This window comes from Caretta caretta, chromosome 7 (assembly GCF_965140235.1).
Source record: "Caretta caretta isolate rCarCar2 chromosome 7, rCarCar1.hap1, whole genome shotgun sequence".
NCBI lineage: Eukaryota > Metazoa > Chordata > Testudines > Cheloniidae > Caretta > Caretta caretta.
Window position 1 is genome coordinate 24,731,573 of NC_134212.1, and position 16,756 is coordinate 24,748,328.

The 16,756-nt window shown below is 45.2% G+C and overlaps 1 protein-coding gene across 3 annotated transcripts in view; it reads right to left on the reverse strand.

The window, feature by feature from the left end:
- Positions 1-16,756, reverse strand: part of ABHD6 (abhydrolase domain containing 6, acylglycerol lipase) — a 45,837-nt gene that overhangs the window by 10,863 nt on the left and 18,218 nt on the right. For all 3 annotated transcript variants that reach the window (XM_048857855.2, XM_048857854.2, XM_048857856.2), the window contains exons 4-6: positions 7,205-7,361; positions 5,401-5,514; positions 2,568-2,700 (exon numbers count right to left, since the gene is read on the reverse strand). In XM_048857855.2, the coding sequence (XP_048713812.1) occupies positions 2,568-2,700; positions 5,401-5,514; positions 7,205-7,361 (404 nt within the window). The remainder of the gene's footprint in view (positions 1-2,567; positions 2,701-5,400; positions 5,515-7,204; positions 7,362-16,756) is intronic.

Sequence of the window (16,756 nt, forward strand, 5' to 3'; positions counted from 1 at the left end):
CAAGTTAGAGCACATTAAATCAGCCCCAGGTGCCCTAAGTCCTGCGGTGTTCACACTGGCAAGGCACTTAGAGCTCATGGACTCCGTGCCTGGAGCGCCCCCGGTAATCCACCTCCACAAGAAGCATAGAGCTTGCTGCGCCCTGGCTGAAACGCCCGGGTGTCAGTGTGGACGACTGTTGCATTACTGTGCTGTGACTGGCCTCCGGAAAAGTCCCATAATCCCTTGAAGTCAAGTGCCCACTCTGGTCATTGTTTTGAACTCTGCTGCAGGCATGCGGATATCCCCTTTCAAAGCTCTGTGTGTGACATCCGGCATGCTTATCTGCTCCGGGACACAAAGCAAACCATTACTGTGGAACATTGCTGCTGCAGAGGTGGGCGTGTGTGCACTGTGTGAGAGAGGTTGCAAGGGGAAGGGGCTGATGTCGGGGTTTCCCCCTGCTGCTGTCTGAACTTACAAGACAGCCTGCTGACACACTCTTTGCCCCCCAAAACACAGTCTCTCCCCCTACATACACACAACACACTCCCTGTCACACTCCACCTCCTCCCACTATTTGAAATGTACACTGCAGCCACTTGCACACTGGGATAGCTACCACAATGCACTGCTCTCTGTGGCGTTGCAAGAGCTGCTAATGTGGCCAGGCCACCGTGCTTGCAGTTGACAGTGTAAACACACGGCAGCACTTTCCCTGCTGTGGTCTCTGAGGGCTGCTTTAACTCCCAGTGCTCTACATCTGCAAGTGTAGCCATAGCTGTAGCTTTAAAGCAATCTTCCCTTTTAGGCTTTCAGAACATGAAGGACCCAATTCTCACTTACAGTAAGGCCTCTTTACAGCACTCTGCCAGTGTAGAGATGTCTTAAAGCGGGGTCAATGTAATTTACACCCACTTCAAGACATCTTACAGAGCTGACAGAGTGCTGTAGAGAGGCCTTACTGTAAGCGAGGACTGGACCTGTAGAGATGAGACTACACAGCTAAATCCTCCTGCAGGTTTAAAACAGACACTTCTTGTGAAGTCAGTTCAGAACACCTCTCTTGATACCCCTCCCCATACCCATTTCCATTCATCTCAGCCACTCCTGTCCAAGCCATACAGCTTTGGGCTCTCTCCCTTAGAAACATCACACAGAGCACAAAGGTAGCTGCCTAGCTACCCAACAGCTAAGATTAGGCTGTTGGCAAGAAGCATAACTGTTGGAAGGTGTTTCAATTTACAAGTTTCTAGTCAAATGGGTATTACAAAAAACTGATTTTAAAAAAGGTCTAAGGGTTTCCTCCCACCGTGCTGAAAACAGGAAGATGACACATTTAGCAATCTCTCAGTTACAAACGACACTGAACGCTTACACACACATTACCAAAACATTCAGAGCTGCGTGGGGATTTAGCCCCACAGCTAAGCCTCTGCCAGATGCTGGGACTGGACAACAGGGGATGGATCACTCAATAATTGCCCAGTTCTGTTCACTCCCTCTGAAGCATCTGGCACGGGCCATTGTCAGAAGACAAGATACTGGTTTAGATGGACCACTGGTCTGAACTACTATGGCCATTCTTATGTTCTTAACTCACTCCAATTCCAATGGCAATCCTGGAACTAAACCTCTGTGCCTCCCTATGAAGATGTAGGGGTCCACATTTAGGATTCCAGTTACTTTTCAATGTGTCTGTAACAGAAGTAGCTGCTGTGATACCAAATGCCACCACTTCAGGAAAGCCACAACCCTTTGATCTGTAAAAGCCAGTGAGAAAACAGCAACTCTTTCACTAGGCCTGCAAATACTCCTCCACGTTCCTGATCCCTCCTCTTACCTACACTTCCATCTCTGCCCTCCCTTCCCTGCAACAGATGGAAAAGCTACTCCCAGCATAGCAATTTCTGAAAACCTCCACCTCGGTGTAGCACAGACTCCAAGATAGCAGAAAGCAAAGGCGCTGATGTGTGTTGTCCTCCTCTGCAGTGAGCACTGTGGATGAGGGACCAATTAAGGCAGCTCTCTTTCTGTCCATATTCTTCCTCCACTATGTACATGGGTGAACATTCCATTTTAAATGTTCACAGCTCAAATAAATTCAGAACCAGTCTTTTTCAAAAGCACAGATTGTCTGTCCCCACAGCTCCAGCCAATATTGAGCTATGCAAACACATTGTTTTCTGCACACACCATAAAAAAAAAAAAAAAGGCACCTTTGGGCTGCAACTAAGCATGGAACGTTTCAGCCTAAACAGGAGTTTGCTGGAGAAAGTTGTGAAAAAGGGGGCTTAGAACAGAGACTGGAATTCAGCTTTCACAGCATTTGTTACCTCACACTTCATGTGCTGAGTTCCAGGAGTACATGTACTGTTCTGTTAGAAGTCTAATTAGTCTTACGGAGTATAAATAAATCTGAACTGGATTCTAAAATCTCAGTTGGTGCCAAGTATTTCTTTCCACTATCTAATTCACAAAGTTTACACTGGATTCAGTACTACCTGAGGTTCTCTAGGTTAATGCTTTGGTACAGAGTATATACCTAGCTACTTACTTCCATACTCACTTTTTATTGTGCCACTCACCTGCAGGGCATACAAGAGACAGGCTGCAAATCTCTGCTGGGTATTGAGCAGCATAAACTCCTGCAACATTTCCACCCATTGAGGTGCCGATCAGGTGAAAAGGTTTTCTGTTCAGCTTGATACATTCAACAAACTGAAATGGAAAGGGCAATGAGGCCACAGGGACCAATTGCAAAGTTACAATCAGAGTCATTAGAAAAAATAAACGTCAAAGCTACAGCATATAGCAATCACGAGCTCCTGGCAGCATTGCAGTAAATCCTAAAAGCAAAGCTAGAGCAGTGTGGTGGATCCACAGAATCTTGAGATTGCCCGTGCGTCCTCTTTAAATCAAAGGAAACATATTTCCCATGGAAGGTGTTGGCTTAACAGTGCTGAGAGAGGACATCACCATCCACAGAGCAGGATAAGCTTCCCCACCTTGTCCCAGCAAAGTGCCTTGTCCATGAGCAGGAGGAACAAGCTCGAGAGCTACAAGAGTAGTTAGGGGTCCATGACCTTTTAGTTTTTAGCACTGCTGAGATTGTCAAATTAGCAACAAGCGTGGAAGCAGCTTCTGTGACAGGATACGTGCCCACTGAGAACACCATTCTCCTTTCCTGCGGTTATGTTTACTGTTTCACAGGTCTGGCTGGTGCTTGACAGACAAACAAGAACACAGGTCCCTGGCCCACAGATGCTTACAAACCAGATGGTTAGCAAACAAGCGTTGACTATAACTTTCGGTCACTACTGACCCAGGTGGGATTGGAACGGCTAAGGCTTCACAGGCCGTTACCAAGCCTCTGAACCATCCAGCCTCATCTACATCCCTCTTTAAAGGAAAGGAAAACAAACAAACAAAAATAATCTGCAGTCTGATCCACGTTATAGAGAACAACAGCCCTTGCTTCATCTCCTGCCTCCTTCCTGCTTGGTCTTGTTCCTCTTCTGTCCTACATTCCAGACTCACCCATCTTGATCATGCCAGGAAGGAACAAGGGGAAAAAATACAGACTTACAAAATACAAAAATGTGGTCCCCACCTGCTGTCTATTTCAGCAGCATCTTACCAATCGCCTCTCCATTTTAAGAGCTCTGCTGCAGAGCTTATCTTAGGAGAGATTTAACGCTCTCCATTGAGGCCTAATACTCATTGACATGGAGGTTCCTGTACACCACTCTGGCAGTGCAGAGATGTTCGCATAAATAAGAATCTGACCCAGAATATATCATATACTTAATTCAAATGTGAAGTAGAAAGCAACACAGTCACAAGGAAGGCATCTGCTGATGATGCCAAAGGAAATGGACAGAGACGCTTGGCAGCTTTTACAGAGATGGGGATTCAATACCACTTCAGCAGTGCTTAATCTGATAGAGCGGTGCGTGAGTGACGGGGGTGGGAGGGAGAGGCTTGTAGGTGGTGATCCTGGATCCCTGCCCATTTTCACTGCTGGCTCTTGAAAAGATTTATGGGTGGAGAGGAACTGAAATAAAATCAGAGTATATGATTGGGGAAAATGCAACGGCTGTTCCTCCACATTTTCCTCCCTGCCCCCCCCCCCCCCAAGCATTTTTCTTCAGCCCGGCCATACACCTGAATTATGACTCTGCATGGCTCAGCCATTATGCTGAAAGGAAAATTTACACATCTTATAATCTGTGCAGCAAAGTACAAAAAAGCTCTCCCATCATACGAAGCTCCTGTGAGCTGCAGGGTTTTAAGAACGCATCTGATTCTGGCACACAGGATCCTAGCTGTAATTTGCACACTGAATTTTCTAATGTATTCGAATGTGCCTAAAGCAGTAAGACTGTTCAGGCTAATCAGTCACACAGTAGGGGGTTAGTCCTTGAAGGAACAGAGGGACAACTCTGCAAACTTCCTTCTGGAGGATGGCTGCAGCTTAGCACATGAAAGAGAGCCAAGGAGCAAAGGCAATACTGGCCCATTTAGTGACCCAAAGGAATGCACAGCTGAGCTGCAGGAGGGGATGGGGAAGGAAAAGTAAATTGCAGTTGCTACAGGCCAGGAGTAGATTATTTCCCCTGCAATAAGAGGAGAGCAGGGAAATTCAGAGGAGTGAAGTTTTGGAACAGCCTTCCAAGGGAAGCAGTGGGGGTAAAAGATCTATCTGGCTTTAAGATTAAACTCGGTAAGTTTATGGAGGAGATGGTATGATGGGATAACATGGTTTTGGTAATTAAATATTCATGGTAAATAGTCCCAATGGCCTGTGATGGGATATTAGATGGGGTGGGATCTGAGTTACCCAGGAAAGAATTTTCTGTGGTATCTGGCTGGTGAATCTTGCCCATATGCTCAGGGTTTAGCTGATCGCCATATTTGGGGTCGGGAAGGAATTTTCCTCCAGGGCAGATTGGAAGAGGCCCTGGAGGTTTTTCGCCTTCCTCTGTAGCATGGGGCACAGGTCACTTGCTGGAGGATTCTCTGCTCCTTGAAGTCTTTAAGCCACGATTTGAGGACTTCAATAGCTCAGACATAGGTGAGAGGTTTCTCGCAGGGGTGGTGGGTGAAATTCTGTGGCCTGCGTTGTGCAGGAGGTCAGACTAGATGATCATAATGGTCCCTTCTGACCTAAATATCTATGAATCTATCTATGAAATTACTTCTTTGGGGTTTTCCTGAGGCGGCACACTCACATACTGCCATCTACACAGGGCTGAGCCAAGGGCACAATCTAGCCCTCCATGTTTCACCTTCAATCCTCTAAAGAGAGGAAATCCTGGTTTCCAATCACTTCAAAGACAAATCAAACCCATATACTCTGATTGCCCAGGAAGGGGGACATGAAGAAGAACAGGCATAGAACACATCTGAGGCCATCACCTGGTGTATTCTTTTAACTTGCCCATTGATGGAGTAGTCATCTAACGATGATCGGGTAGTGCCCTCATGACCAGGCATGTCAACACAAACCAAGTGCAGGTTCTTCGGAAGGAACTGCGGAAAGAAAGCGCTGGGCAGTTAGCCTAGAGAAGGGATGCTATGAAGGAAATTGGTAATTACAGAAAAAAAAATTGATTTCCTATTAGAATCTCTCTGTGAAATGTTGTGCTGATTAGTACAGTGTGGCCAATGGCTGCACCATATTACATCAGTTCACTGCGAGCTGGTATTATCTTTTATAAGCTTGAAGAAGTTTTATTATTTAAAAAATAGAATCCAAGAAAAAGAGGAGGGGAGATCCTGAAAAAGGGACTGTGTTATGAATGTTTGGTACGTGTACACCCTGTACGAGAAGTGATGAAATACCATGGGCTAGATTTCCTTCACACAAAACTTCTCTCTCACAGCACAACTTTGCCACCACACAGAGATAGTTTCCAGCAGAGCACAGGTAGCTTCTCCTTTGCTGCTTTCCATCAGAGATGTTGCTGGGAGAGAGCAACTTTACTTCCTGCTGCTGGCTCCATAGGAACTCTGCAGGTGGGAGTTATTATGGGGAAGTGTGAAATAAGTACCTCCCATAATCATCCCATGTACACCTTCACTCTGGCAGTGTAAGGCCCCTAAAAACATCTCCAGTGTCAAGGATATGAAGCCTGTTTTCTGAGACTACAACCTCCTCTCCCCAAGCAGATTTTGGGTCTTAAGGGCCTTCCACGGGGACTCTGTCTAGGTGCTGGCACAGACTAGACTGCGAATCTGGCCCTATAGATTAAATACCGGAAATGACCTATTCACCAGAATTATTATACACCAGACTCCAGCTGTTAAGAAAAGGCTCCATCCTATTAAATATAATTTAAGGGCCTGTGATATACAGGGGTCAGACTGGATGACCTGGTGGCCCCTTCTGACCTTAAACTCTATGGGCATGTCTACACTACAAACTTAAGTCAACCTGTGTTACGTCAACTTACAGCCATTGCAGTAATTACTGCAGTGGAGGAGGACCACACTACCTCCTTGTGTTGGTGGTGTGCATCCTCACCAAGAGCGCTTCCACCAGCCAGAAGAGGAGCAGCGTGGGGAGCTGAGAGCCAAGGCTCTGAGCTCCACACAGCTGCCCAGCTGCCGCCCAGGCTCTTGGCTTCTCGCCTCCCCGCTGGTTGCGGGGGGCAGCCACCAAGGCTTCTCACCTTCCAGAGCAGAGGGCCGGGATGGAGGACAGCTGGGGTCTCGCTGGAGCCCACCACCGGCCCCGAGCTCCATGCAGGAACTGTGAAATTGACAAGAATGACATCCAACAGCCAATGTAAGTAATGCAGTGTCTACACGGACACTGCATCGCCCTATCTACACCAACATAAGCCTTTCGTGGAAGTGGAGTTATGATGTTGATGTAGTAGGGTACTTACTTCGGGGGGAGCAAGGCAGTAGCATGTACACTGACATTAGGCAGCTTACATCGATCTAACTCTGTAGTATAGAACAAGCCTATGACATTATTAAGTCTGGAAGCATAAATCCTCTAAACTTTGAATGACAAAAGGGGTGGAATGCATCAGAGGATCAATATGTACAGTAGCTGAGGATATAGTTTTCTAAAATAATTGTCATAGCTGTGATCAGTATAGCTAAGCTTCCTAATGTGCTAGCTGGAGGCTCCTCCTTCAGAACACCGGCAAATAAAAGTGTTCTCTCGCTAAGGCGGTATCCATTTATTGTTAGAGAAATGGAAACATACCTTGACCACAGACAACCACATATCTTTGTGGGCTGAAAATCCATGTAACATCAGTATGGATGGTCTGAATCCAGGTCTCCCTCGATAAGAAAAACAGAACTGGTAATCATCATAGTCAGCATATTTAACCTGCATGCCCAGTGCTCGACGCCAGTACCTAAAGAAAAACAATTAAGCGAAACATGACACTGGAGCATGATCTAATAGTCCAAGCACAAGACAAGGCAGACAAGACTCCTGGGTTCAATTCCAGGCCTGACTTGCTATGAGAACGCAGACAAGTCACTTAATGCCCAGATCCTCAATTGTATTTAGGCACCTAATGCCTACCAATTTCAATGGAAGGTCGGAACCTAAATACCTGTGTGGATCTGGGCCTCAGAGTCCAATTCTCAGCAGTACGGAGCCTCTCTTGCAAACACGCAGCACCACCAATCTCCAGTGAAGTCAATGGAGGCTGAGGATGCCTCAGAGGATGTGCTGAAGATTAGCCTCTTTTGGCTCAATTTACTCGTCTTTAATATGGACACAAACAATTCTTTCTTACTCAGAGGGGAATCGCGAAGCTTAGTTTATATTTGAAAAGCACAAGGAGACCCTTGGGTAAAATGACATATATAAAGGCGAAGTATTACGGATATGTAATGACAGCAGTTGTTACGCTGGCTCATTTGAGTTCAGTGAAAAATGCCACAGAGACTCAGTCCCCACAAGGGACTGATACACCACTTACATGGGAAGTGGGGCTCCACTGGTATGCAGGGCTTGTGGGGGACCTGTCCTTAGGGACAACATGCACTCAAGACAGCCCACAGACAGGTGCTGAGAACTTTAACAGAGCAGAAGAGCTAGCAAACCTCTATCAAAGTTTAATAGTTTGGCTGCTGCCACAGGGTGGCTGACCCCTTTAAATGAAGCTGTCTAGCACCCCTGTGCTAGAACAGGTGCAGACTCAGAGAGGGAGGAGGTCCCTGAAGGAAACTGTAGAAGGTTCCTCAGGGAAGGCAGAAGAGGGGTTTTCTGGATGAACTCCCCAAGCCGGAGCGAATGGAAGGCAAAAAAGCAGCAGACGGAGTTGCCTACTGATTTGCAAGCTGGAGAGGCAGAGCTGAGGCCCAAAGCAGGCTAAAGGCAGGTGAGCAGCGGAGGGGCATACCCGCTGACAGCTCCACGCTGGTGCACTGGAACCAGAGGGTGACAGAGGACTGAGGGCTGGGGAACAGGTGCAGGGCCTACTTTCTGGCCTGTTTAAGATGGGAGCTTAACAGAACAGGGGCAGAGCTGGATGCTCCCTGATGAGGATGAACTCCCAGCAGAAAGGCTGGGGGTTGCAGCTGGAAGGGATGCAGCAGCTGTCCTGGCAGGACAGGAGAGCACTAAAGAAGAGCCCAGGAGTGGTGGAAGGCTCCAGAGTGTGGTATGTGCTATGTCTACTGACCAGATCACATGTGATTTTAAGGACTGCATGGGGGCGGGGGGCATGAGAAATGGATTATGTTTCGGGACTTTTGTTACAGATTGTTTGCACTAGCATTTTGTAATAAACTGCCCTAAGGAGGTGTATTACTGAGACAAGAGAGCCTGTCGTGAAGTCATCAGGAGCTCCAGGGGGGAAGTAGGACAGTAAACCTGGTGCTAGGGTGCCCATCTGAAAGGGAGCACTCTGTGTCAAAGGGGAATTGTTGACAGCTGCTTTATAATATTTGAAAAAACATTTAAAGCAAAAAGTGACCGGGACAATATTGTGGACAGCTATACAGCATCCTGCATTGCTTTCAGCCGAAATAAAGCCCTTTGGAATAATGCACTGGTTTCAAACCAAGGTTTTGCTGATGGTCTCTATGGCCTTCTGTCACGTAGGGCTGAAGTACACAAACAACCATTTTGCTGCTCACAAGGCAAGAGAGGTCAACCAGGCTGTCGTTGCTCTCAGGTGTCCATCTGAAATGAGCTGGGGAGTGGGGCTGCATGTATGCAACACCCTCCCTGCTTATGTCTCATGAATCCCTCCTCTTCAAGGCTCAGCACAAGGGCTTTCTATTCATCTCACTCTAACTTTGATTACTTTGGGACTCTATTTTTACAAGATTTTCCTTTTTGCTTTTGCTCTTGCTCTGTCTGGGACCAATCCTGAGTGCCATAAGTACATTTTAAAACAAATGGAGGTTCATTCAGGCAAACAAAGCAAGAATTTGCAACACAAGGCAGATTCTAAGCTCCATGACACTGAAGCAAAACCAAGACTGACTTCAGTGAAGTCAACAGAGTTACTCTGACTGAGATTAGACTCTGGCCCCTGTCTGCACATTAAACAAATAATTGCACAGTATCTGGTGACCAGAATATTGATAAATACCAGCTTGTGTAGTATCAGTTCATATAAGAGGCGACTATGATGTCACTAAGGCTGGATTGTGTTGTCATTGTGAGGGTGCAGAAAGCCAGCAAAAAGCTTATACAGCACCTCAATCCTTATTTACTGTAAGCCCTATTTTGAGGACTTATGTGGGATTTATGTGGTGCCTAGACCTTGTGCACGTACTACATTCAGAGGTGAATTTCACCCTGAATGAATAAGTGTCTTAAAGTTTGCCTCAGGGGCCCTGTGTAAACCATCATTGGGCAAGATATTAACATTTTTAGCAACTGATCCTGATGGATCAATTCACCAAAAGACAAAATAATCTGTCCAAAGCTGAACTGATCCCTCACAAGGTGTTAACGCTATTAGCAGCGGCAGGAATGGCAGCTAAACGGATTAGCACACAAAGCAAAGGAGGAGCGATCCACTGCCAGATGGCAGTGGAGCAGTCTCAGATCTCAAACCCTGCAGGGAGACACACACCAAAAGCAGGTGAGAAGGAAAAAGTCATTCTGTAGCACCCCAACTACAAACTAAGGCCATGGCCTCTATCATTAAGAGTGTAGCTCATTGTAGACCTAGTGCAACCCGTAAGAACAAGAATGGGGAGGGGAGAGAGGGAATGGGGGGACAAAGAGAACAGGTTTTGAATGGTGTGGTGAAAAGAGATGCAACCTGCTGTCACTGGCTACCCCTGTCAGGTCTGTGACCTCAGTCTGCTCCCAAGAGCTCAGTCTACCCTGAGAAGGGGAAACTGTCCATGGATTGAAAGGGGACTGAGTTTGGTTATGTAGTAGCCACAATACTTTCCCTCTCATTCCCTCCTACAGGTGCACAAAGAGAATATGATTTGAGAACAAAAAAACAATTTCTAATGAACAGAATAAACAACAAATTAAACAATAAAAATGCTGAAGAAACAAGATTCACAGGAAGCGGGGGCGTGCGAGGGGGGGAGAACGGCTGGATATTCTATAACAAAATGTACACAAGACTCCTCCACGACTCGTAGTTATGTCCAGGCATTACAGATCCAGCTACTGCAGATGTAGACTCAAAGTTAAGCTTAGAAAAGAAAGAAACGGGCATTTATCTCTTTAGAAAAATCCTCCCCCCATCCTCTCATTTTTTAAAACATCTAGCACATTCTTACCTCCCTACTTAGCCTGGCTCCTCAGAGCTCTCTGTCATGAGCCCTTTTCTTATCATCGTCTCTACTCTGAAACTCTTGCCTATGTCTCCACTGACTAAATATTTTCAAGACCACAGGAACTGCCATTCTGGACCAGCCCCGAGGTCCATCCAGTCCAGTACCCTATTTGTGACTACAGCCAGTACCAAACGCTTCAGAGGAAGGTGCAAGAAAGCCCAGAACAGGCAGATTTGGGGTAATCTGCCTCTCCATGAAGGCCTCATCCTAACCCCAACTAGTTGAGAGATTGGCTTAAACCCTGATGACTGGTTTTGTATCCTTTCCAAAACTCTTCTTTTAGTGCTATAACAACTATGGATATTTTGTTATCCATATCACCATCCAATCCCCCTCTGAATCTTGCTAAATTATTGACCTCAATGACATCCTGTGGCAACGAGTTCCACAATCTAATCATGGGAGTGAAAAAGCATCTTTGTTTCTTTCACTCACCAAAATACTAATTTCTGCAGCACCTGCCTTCACGCTGTCTGTTAATAGGCTTGTGCTACTTCTTCTTGTTGATTAATTGTATTTCTGTAGAACCTAGGAGCCCTAGTCATTGTCCAGGACCCTGTTGTGCTCAATGCTGTACAAACACAGAACAAAAGATGGTGCCTGCTCCCAAAGAGTTTACAATCTACGTAAACAAGTCTGCACAATCTTTGTTACAGCAATGGCTGCTGATACCTCTACTGGTTATAGGGCACTATGGAGACACATTCCCAGGACACACAGAATAGAGATTTAAAAAAAATAGGAAAAGCATCTACAAAGGAAGTGAAACTTGTTTAATCCTCTTTTGCTAATCGGATTTATACAAGCCAGAGGACACAGAAGTCCCAGCATCTGGACTGACATCTCCATAGCAGAGAATTGGTGATATTTTTTAGCAATCATTTGCAGAAGCATCATTCTGCCTCACAGTTCCTGATGTGATGCGTGAAGGAAAGGAATTCTTCCTTACACAAATTTAGTTACCAGTATTCCAGGGTTTGATTACATCCTGCCAGTTTTAACCTTCAGTTGCCTGAATACATAAGATTATGAGATTACTTAGAATAAATCTGTTAGACCTACATGTCTGTCCATTAAAAAAAAAAAAAAAAGAGAGAGAGAGAGAGAGAGATTGATACTGCTGCCTTGCCTGAATGAGTGGAAGTGGGATTACAAATTGCACTATGGTCAGAAATTTCTACGGAAGATCAGTTTGACTTTAAGATACCTCAGCAGTAGAGTGGAACTGATGAGTGACCAAATTAAAACAACTCATACTGTTAACTGTACATCAGGTACAGCAATCCTGCTGAACTAACACAACTGGAATGCCAGATGAGGCATTTTTAAAGGAATATTTTCTGTTTAAACCCTCATCTGAAATAAACAGAGGGATTGCAATCATCATCATTGCTTCATCTCGTTTCCATGAAGACTAAAGAACTAGTGTGGTTCTCTTCTGTTATTGGAAAGGATGGGGTACAATAGGATAATGAGGAAAATTATACAACTTGTCTTCAACACGCCACTGTAAAGAAAGAGAGAGAGCTGGGAACCTTCTTTCTGTAACTAACAGTTTTCACATTTCAAATTATATTCTTAATCATGAGGAAAGATGTGGCTTCAAAGAAGCTTTGTGTAACCTGATACAAATCAGAACCCTCAGATTAACATTCATATTCAAGAAACTGACAGGCCACATGTTAGTTACCACATGAAGGTACCTTGTGTTTGTTCTGCAGCCTAGCCATTTTGAAATAAGACTGGCCAGGCCATTGTAAGTACAGTCACAATACAGTTGTCATGAAAAGAAAAAGGAGTACTTGTGGCACCTTAGAGACTAACCAATTTATTTGAGCATGAGCTTTCGTGAGCTACAGCTCACTTCATCGGATGCATACTGTGAAAACTGCAGCAGACATTATATACACACAGAGATCATGAAACAATACCCTCTCCCACCCCACTGTCCTGCTGGTAATAGCTTTCTTACAACTAAAATACCCACCTGCGGAAGTGAAGAAACAGATTGATAGAGCCAGAAGAGTTCCCAGAAGTCACCTACTACAGGACAGGCCCAACAAAGAAAACAACAGAACGCCACTAGCCGTCACCTTCAGCCCCCAACTAAAATCCCTCCAACGCATTATTAAGGATCTACAACCTATCCTAAAGGATGACCCAACACTCTCACAAATCTTGGGAGACAGGCCAGTCCTTGCCTACAGACAGCCCCGCAACCTGAAGCAAATACTCACCAACAACCACATACCACACAACAGAACCACTAACCCAGGAACTTATCCTTGCAACAAAGCCCGTTGCCAACTGTGCCCACATATCTATTCAGGGGACACCATCACAGGGCCTAACAACATCAGCCACACTATCAGAGGCTCGTTCACCTGCACATCCACCAATGTGATATATGCCATCATGTGCCAGCAATGCCCCTCTGCCATTTACATTGGTCAAACTGGACAGTCTCTACGTAAAAGAATAAATGGACACAAATCAGATGTCAAGAATTATAACATTCATAAACCAGTCAGAGAACACTTCAATCTCTCTGGTCACGCAATCACAGACATGAAGGTCGCTATCTTAAAACAAAAAAACTTCAAATCCAGAATCCAGCGAGAAACTGCTGAATTGGAATTCATTTGCAAATTGGATGCTATTAATTTAGGTTTAAATAGAGACTGGAAGTGGCTAAGTCATTATGCAAGGTAGCCTATTTCCCCTTGTTTTTTCCTACCCCACCCCCCCAGACGTTCTGGTTAAACTTGGATTTAAACTTGGAGAGTGGTCAGTTTGGATGAGCTATTGCCAGCAGGAGAGTGAGTTTGTGTGTGTGTGTGTGTCCCTGGGAAAAAAAGGGGGTGGGGGGAGGTGAGAAAGCCTGGATTTGTGCTGGACATAGCCCACCTTGATTACCATGCACATTGTAGGGAGAGTGGTCACTTTGGATGAGCTATTACCAGCAGGAGAGTGAGTTTGTGTGTGTGGTTTTTGGAGGGGGGTTAGGGGGTGAGAGAACCTGGATTTGTGCTGGAAATGGCCCACCTTGATTATCATGCACATTGTGAAGAGAGTTGTCACTTTGGATGGGCTAAAAAAAAGAAAAGGAGTACTTGTGGCACCTTAGAGACTAACCATTTTATTTGAGCATGAGCTTTCGTGAGCTACAGCTCACTTCATCAGATGTTTACCGTGGAAACTGCAGCAGACTTTATATACACACAGAGAATATGAAACAATACCTCCTCCCACCCCACTGTCCTGCTGGTAATAGCTTATCTAAAGTGATCAACAGGTGGGCCATTTCCAGCACAAATCCAGGTTTTCTCACCCTCCACCCCCCCACACAAATTCACTCTCCTGCTGGTGCTAGCCCATCCAAAGTGACAACTCTTTACATAATCAAGTCGGGCTATTTCCTGCATAGATCCAGGTTTTCTCACATCTCTCCCACCCCCATACACACACAAACTCACTCTCCTGCTGGTAATAGCTCATCTAAACTGACCACTCTCCAAGTTTAAATCCAAGTTAAACCAGAACATCTGGGGGGGGGGTAGGAAAAAACAAGAGGAAACAGGCTACCTTGCATAATGACTTAGCCACTCCCAGTCTCTATTTAAGCCTAAATTAATAGTATCCAATTTGCAAATGAATTCCAATTCAGCAGTTTCTCGCTGGAGTCTGGATTTGAAGTTTTTTTGTTTTAAGATAGCGACCTTCATGTCTGTGATTGCGTGACCAGAGAGATTGAAGTGTTCTCCGACTGGTTTATGAATGTTATAATTCTTGACATCTGATTTGTGTCCATTTATTCTTTTACGTAGAGACTGTCCAGTTTGACCAATGTACTTCAAAAACTTCAAATCCAGACTCCAGCGAGAAACTGCTGAATTGGAATTCATTTGCAAATTGGATACTATTAATTTAGGCTTAAATAGAGACTGGGAGTGGCTAAGTCATTATGCAAGGTAGCCTGTTTCCTCTTGTTTTTTCCTACCCCCCCCCCCCCAGATGTTCTGGTTTAACTTGGATTTAAACTTGGAGAGTGGTCAGTTTAGATGAGCTATTACCAGCAGGAGAGTGAGTTTGTGTGTGTATGGGGGTGGGAGAGATGTGAGAAAACCTGGATCTATGCAGGAAATAGCCCGACTTGATTATGTAAAGAGTTGTCACTTTGGATGGGCTAGCACCAGCAGGAGAGTGAATTTGTGTGGGGGGGTGGAGGGTGAGAAAACCTGGATTTGTGCTGGAAATGGCCCACCTGTTGATCACTTTAGATAAGCTATTACCAGCAGGACAGTGGGGTGGGAGGAGGTATTGTTTCATATTCTCTGTGTGTATATAAAGTCTGCTGCAGTTTCCACGGTAAACATCTGATGAAGTGAGCTGTAGCTCACGAAAGCTCATGCTCAAATAAAATGGTTAGTCTCTAAGGTGCCACAAGTACTCCTTTTCTTTTTGCGAATACAGACTAACACGGCTGTTCCTCTGAAACCTGTCATTTGGATGGGCTATTACCAGCAGGAGAGTGAGTTTGTGGGGGGGAGGGGGGGGGGGAGGGTGAGAAAACCTGGATTTGTGCTGGAAATGGCCCAACTTGATGATCACTTTAGATAAGCTATTACCAGCAGGACAGTGGGGTGGGAGGAGGTATTGTTTCATGATCTCTGTGTGTATATAATGTCTGCTGCAGTTTCCACGGTATGCATCCGATGAAGTGAGCTATAGCTCACAAAAGCTCATGCTCAAATAAATTGGTTAGTCTCTAAGGTGCCACAAGTACTCCTTTTCTTTTTGCGAATACAGACTAACATGGCTGTTACTCTGAATACAGTTGTCATGGGGAACGAACTTAGAGCCATTAATGTTTCTCTCAGTGAGAGCCCATTACCATCATCTCCTTAGCAAAGGAATGACTCACAGAAATGCAGCTTTGTCATGAGATGTCAAGAGGAGTTGCACAGACTCTGACAACTGCATTACCAATGCAGATTACTGCTGCACCGGGGTTTTCTACTTCTCCTGAGCATAACACTTCTATTTGTCCTGAGCATGAAATTACCAGGTTTCCACTCTGTCTTGCTGGAAGATTGCCCTGTCCCAGTTCACAGAGGAATCATGAAGCCTCTATCAATTGCTCTCTTGCTTTTAATTCTCTCCCACACCTTGTTTTGTTTCTCTGCTCTGCTTGAACCCACATTCTGGTCCCATTGCGACAATCACTCCTGCCCACAAGATCCAGATAGCCTTCCTGATTGATGAGGGTGTCCAACAGGCCATTTTCCCCCAGTCTGTTCTCCCGTACTGTGAAAAGTGCAAATGACACCAGTTCCCATGGGCAGCCCTCCCTCTCAAATGAAAGCAACCCGGATAATCAAGCCCTGCCTAGCAACCTGCAACAAAGACATAACCCAAAAAGCCTCAGTTGGGAGAGTGTGATAAGGAATGATAGTATTCCTTCAGTCTGTGTTTTAAAGTTATGTTTTTTAAGAGTAAAACAAATCTATTATAATAAAACTCCATCCACATGTTAAAGTCTTAATCTAATTTTATATTACGGGCCCTAAGAATACTTCCCCCAGGTGCCAGTGTACCTTGGTATCAAGAATAGCTGACTGAGATTTTGGGAAGTTTTCATAACATGCCTTGTCAATAAACAATCCTGTCTTCTAAAATGTATTAAAGCTGGACTCCTCTGTTACTCATCTCTATGGGCTAGAAGAGAACACAACATTGAACTCTGGGACTCAGGAGACCAAGGTTCAGTACCTGGCTTTGACAGTGACCTCACATGCAGGGGTGCTGGAACTAGGGGTGCAGCAGCACGCCAAGGCTTGACGTGGTTTCTATCATACACAGGGTTTACAGTTTTGTTCAATGGCTCTCAGCACCCTCTCTGTAAAAATTGTTCCAATGTCACTGCTCATATGTGACCCTGGGCAAGTTGCTCAATTTCTCTATACCTCAGGTCCCTATC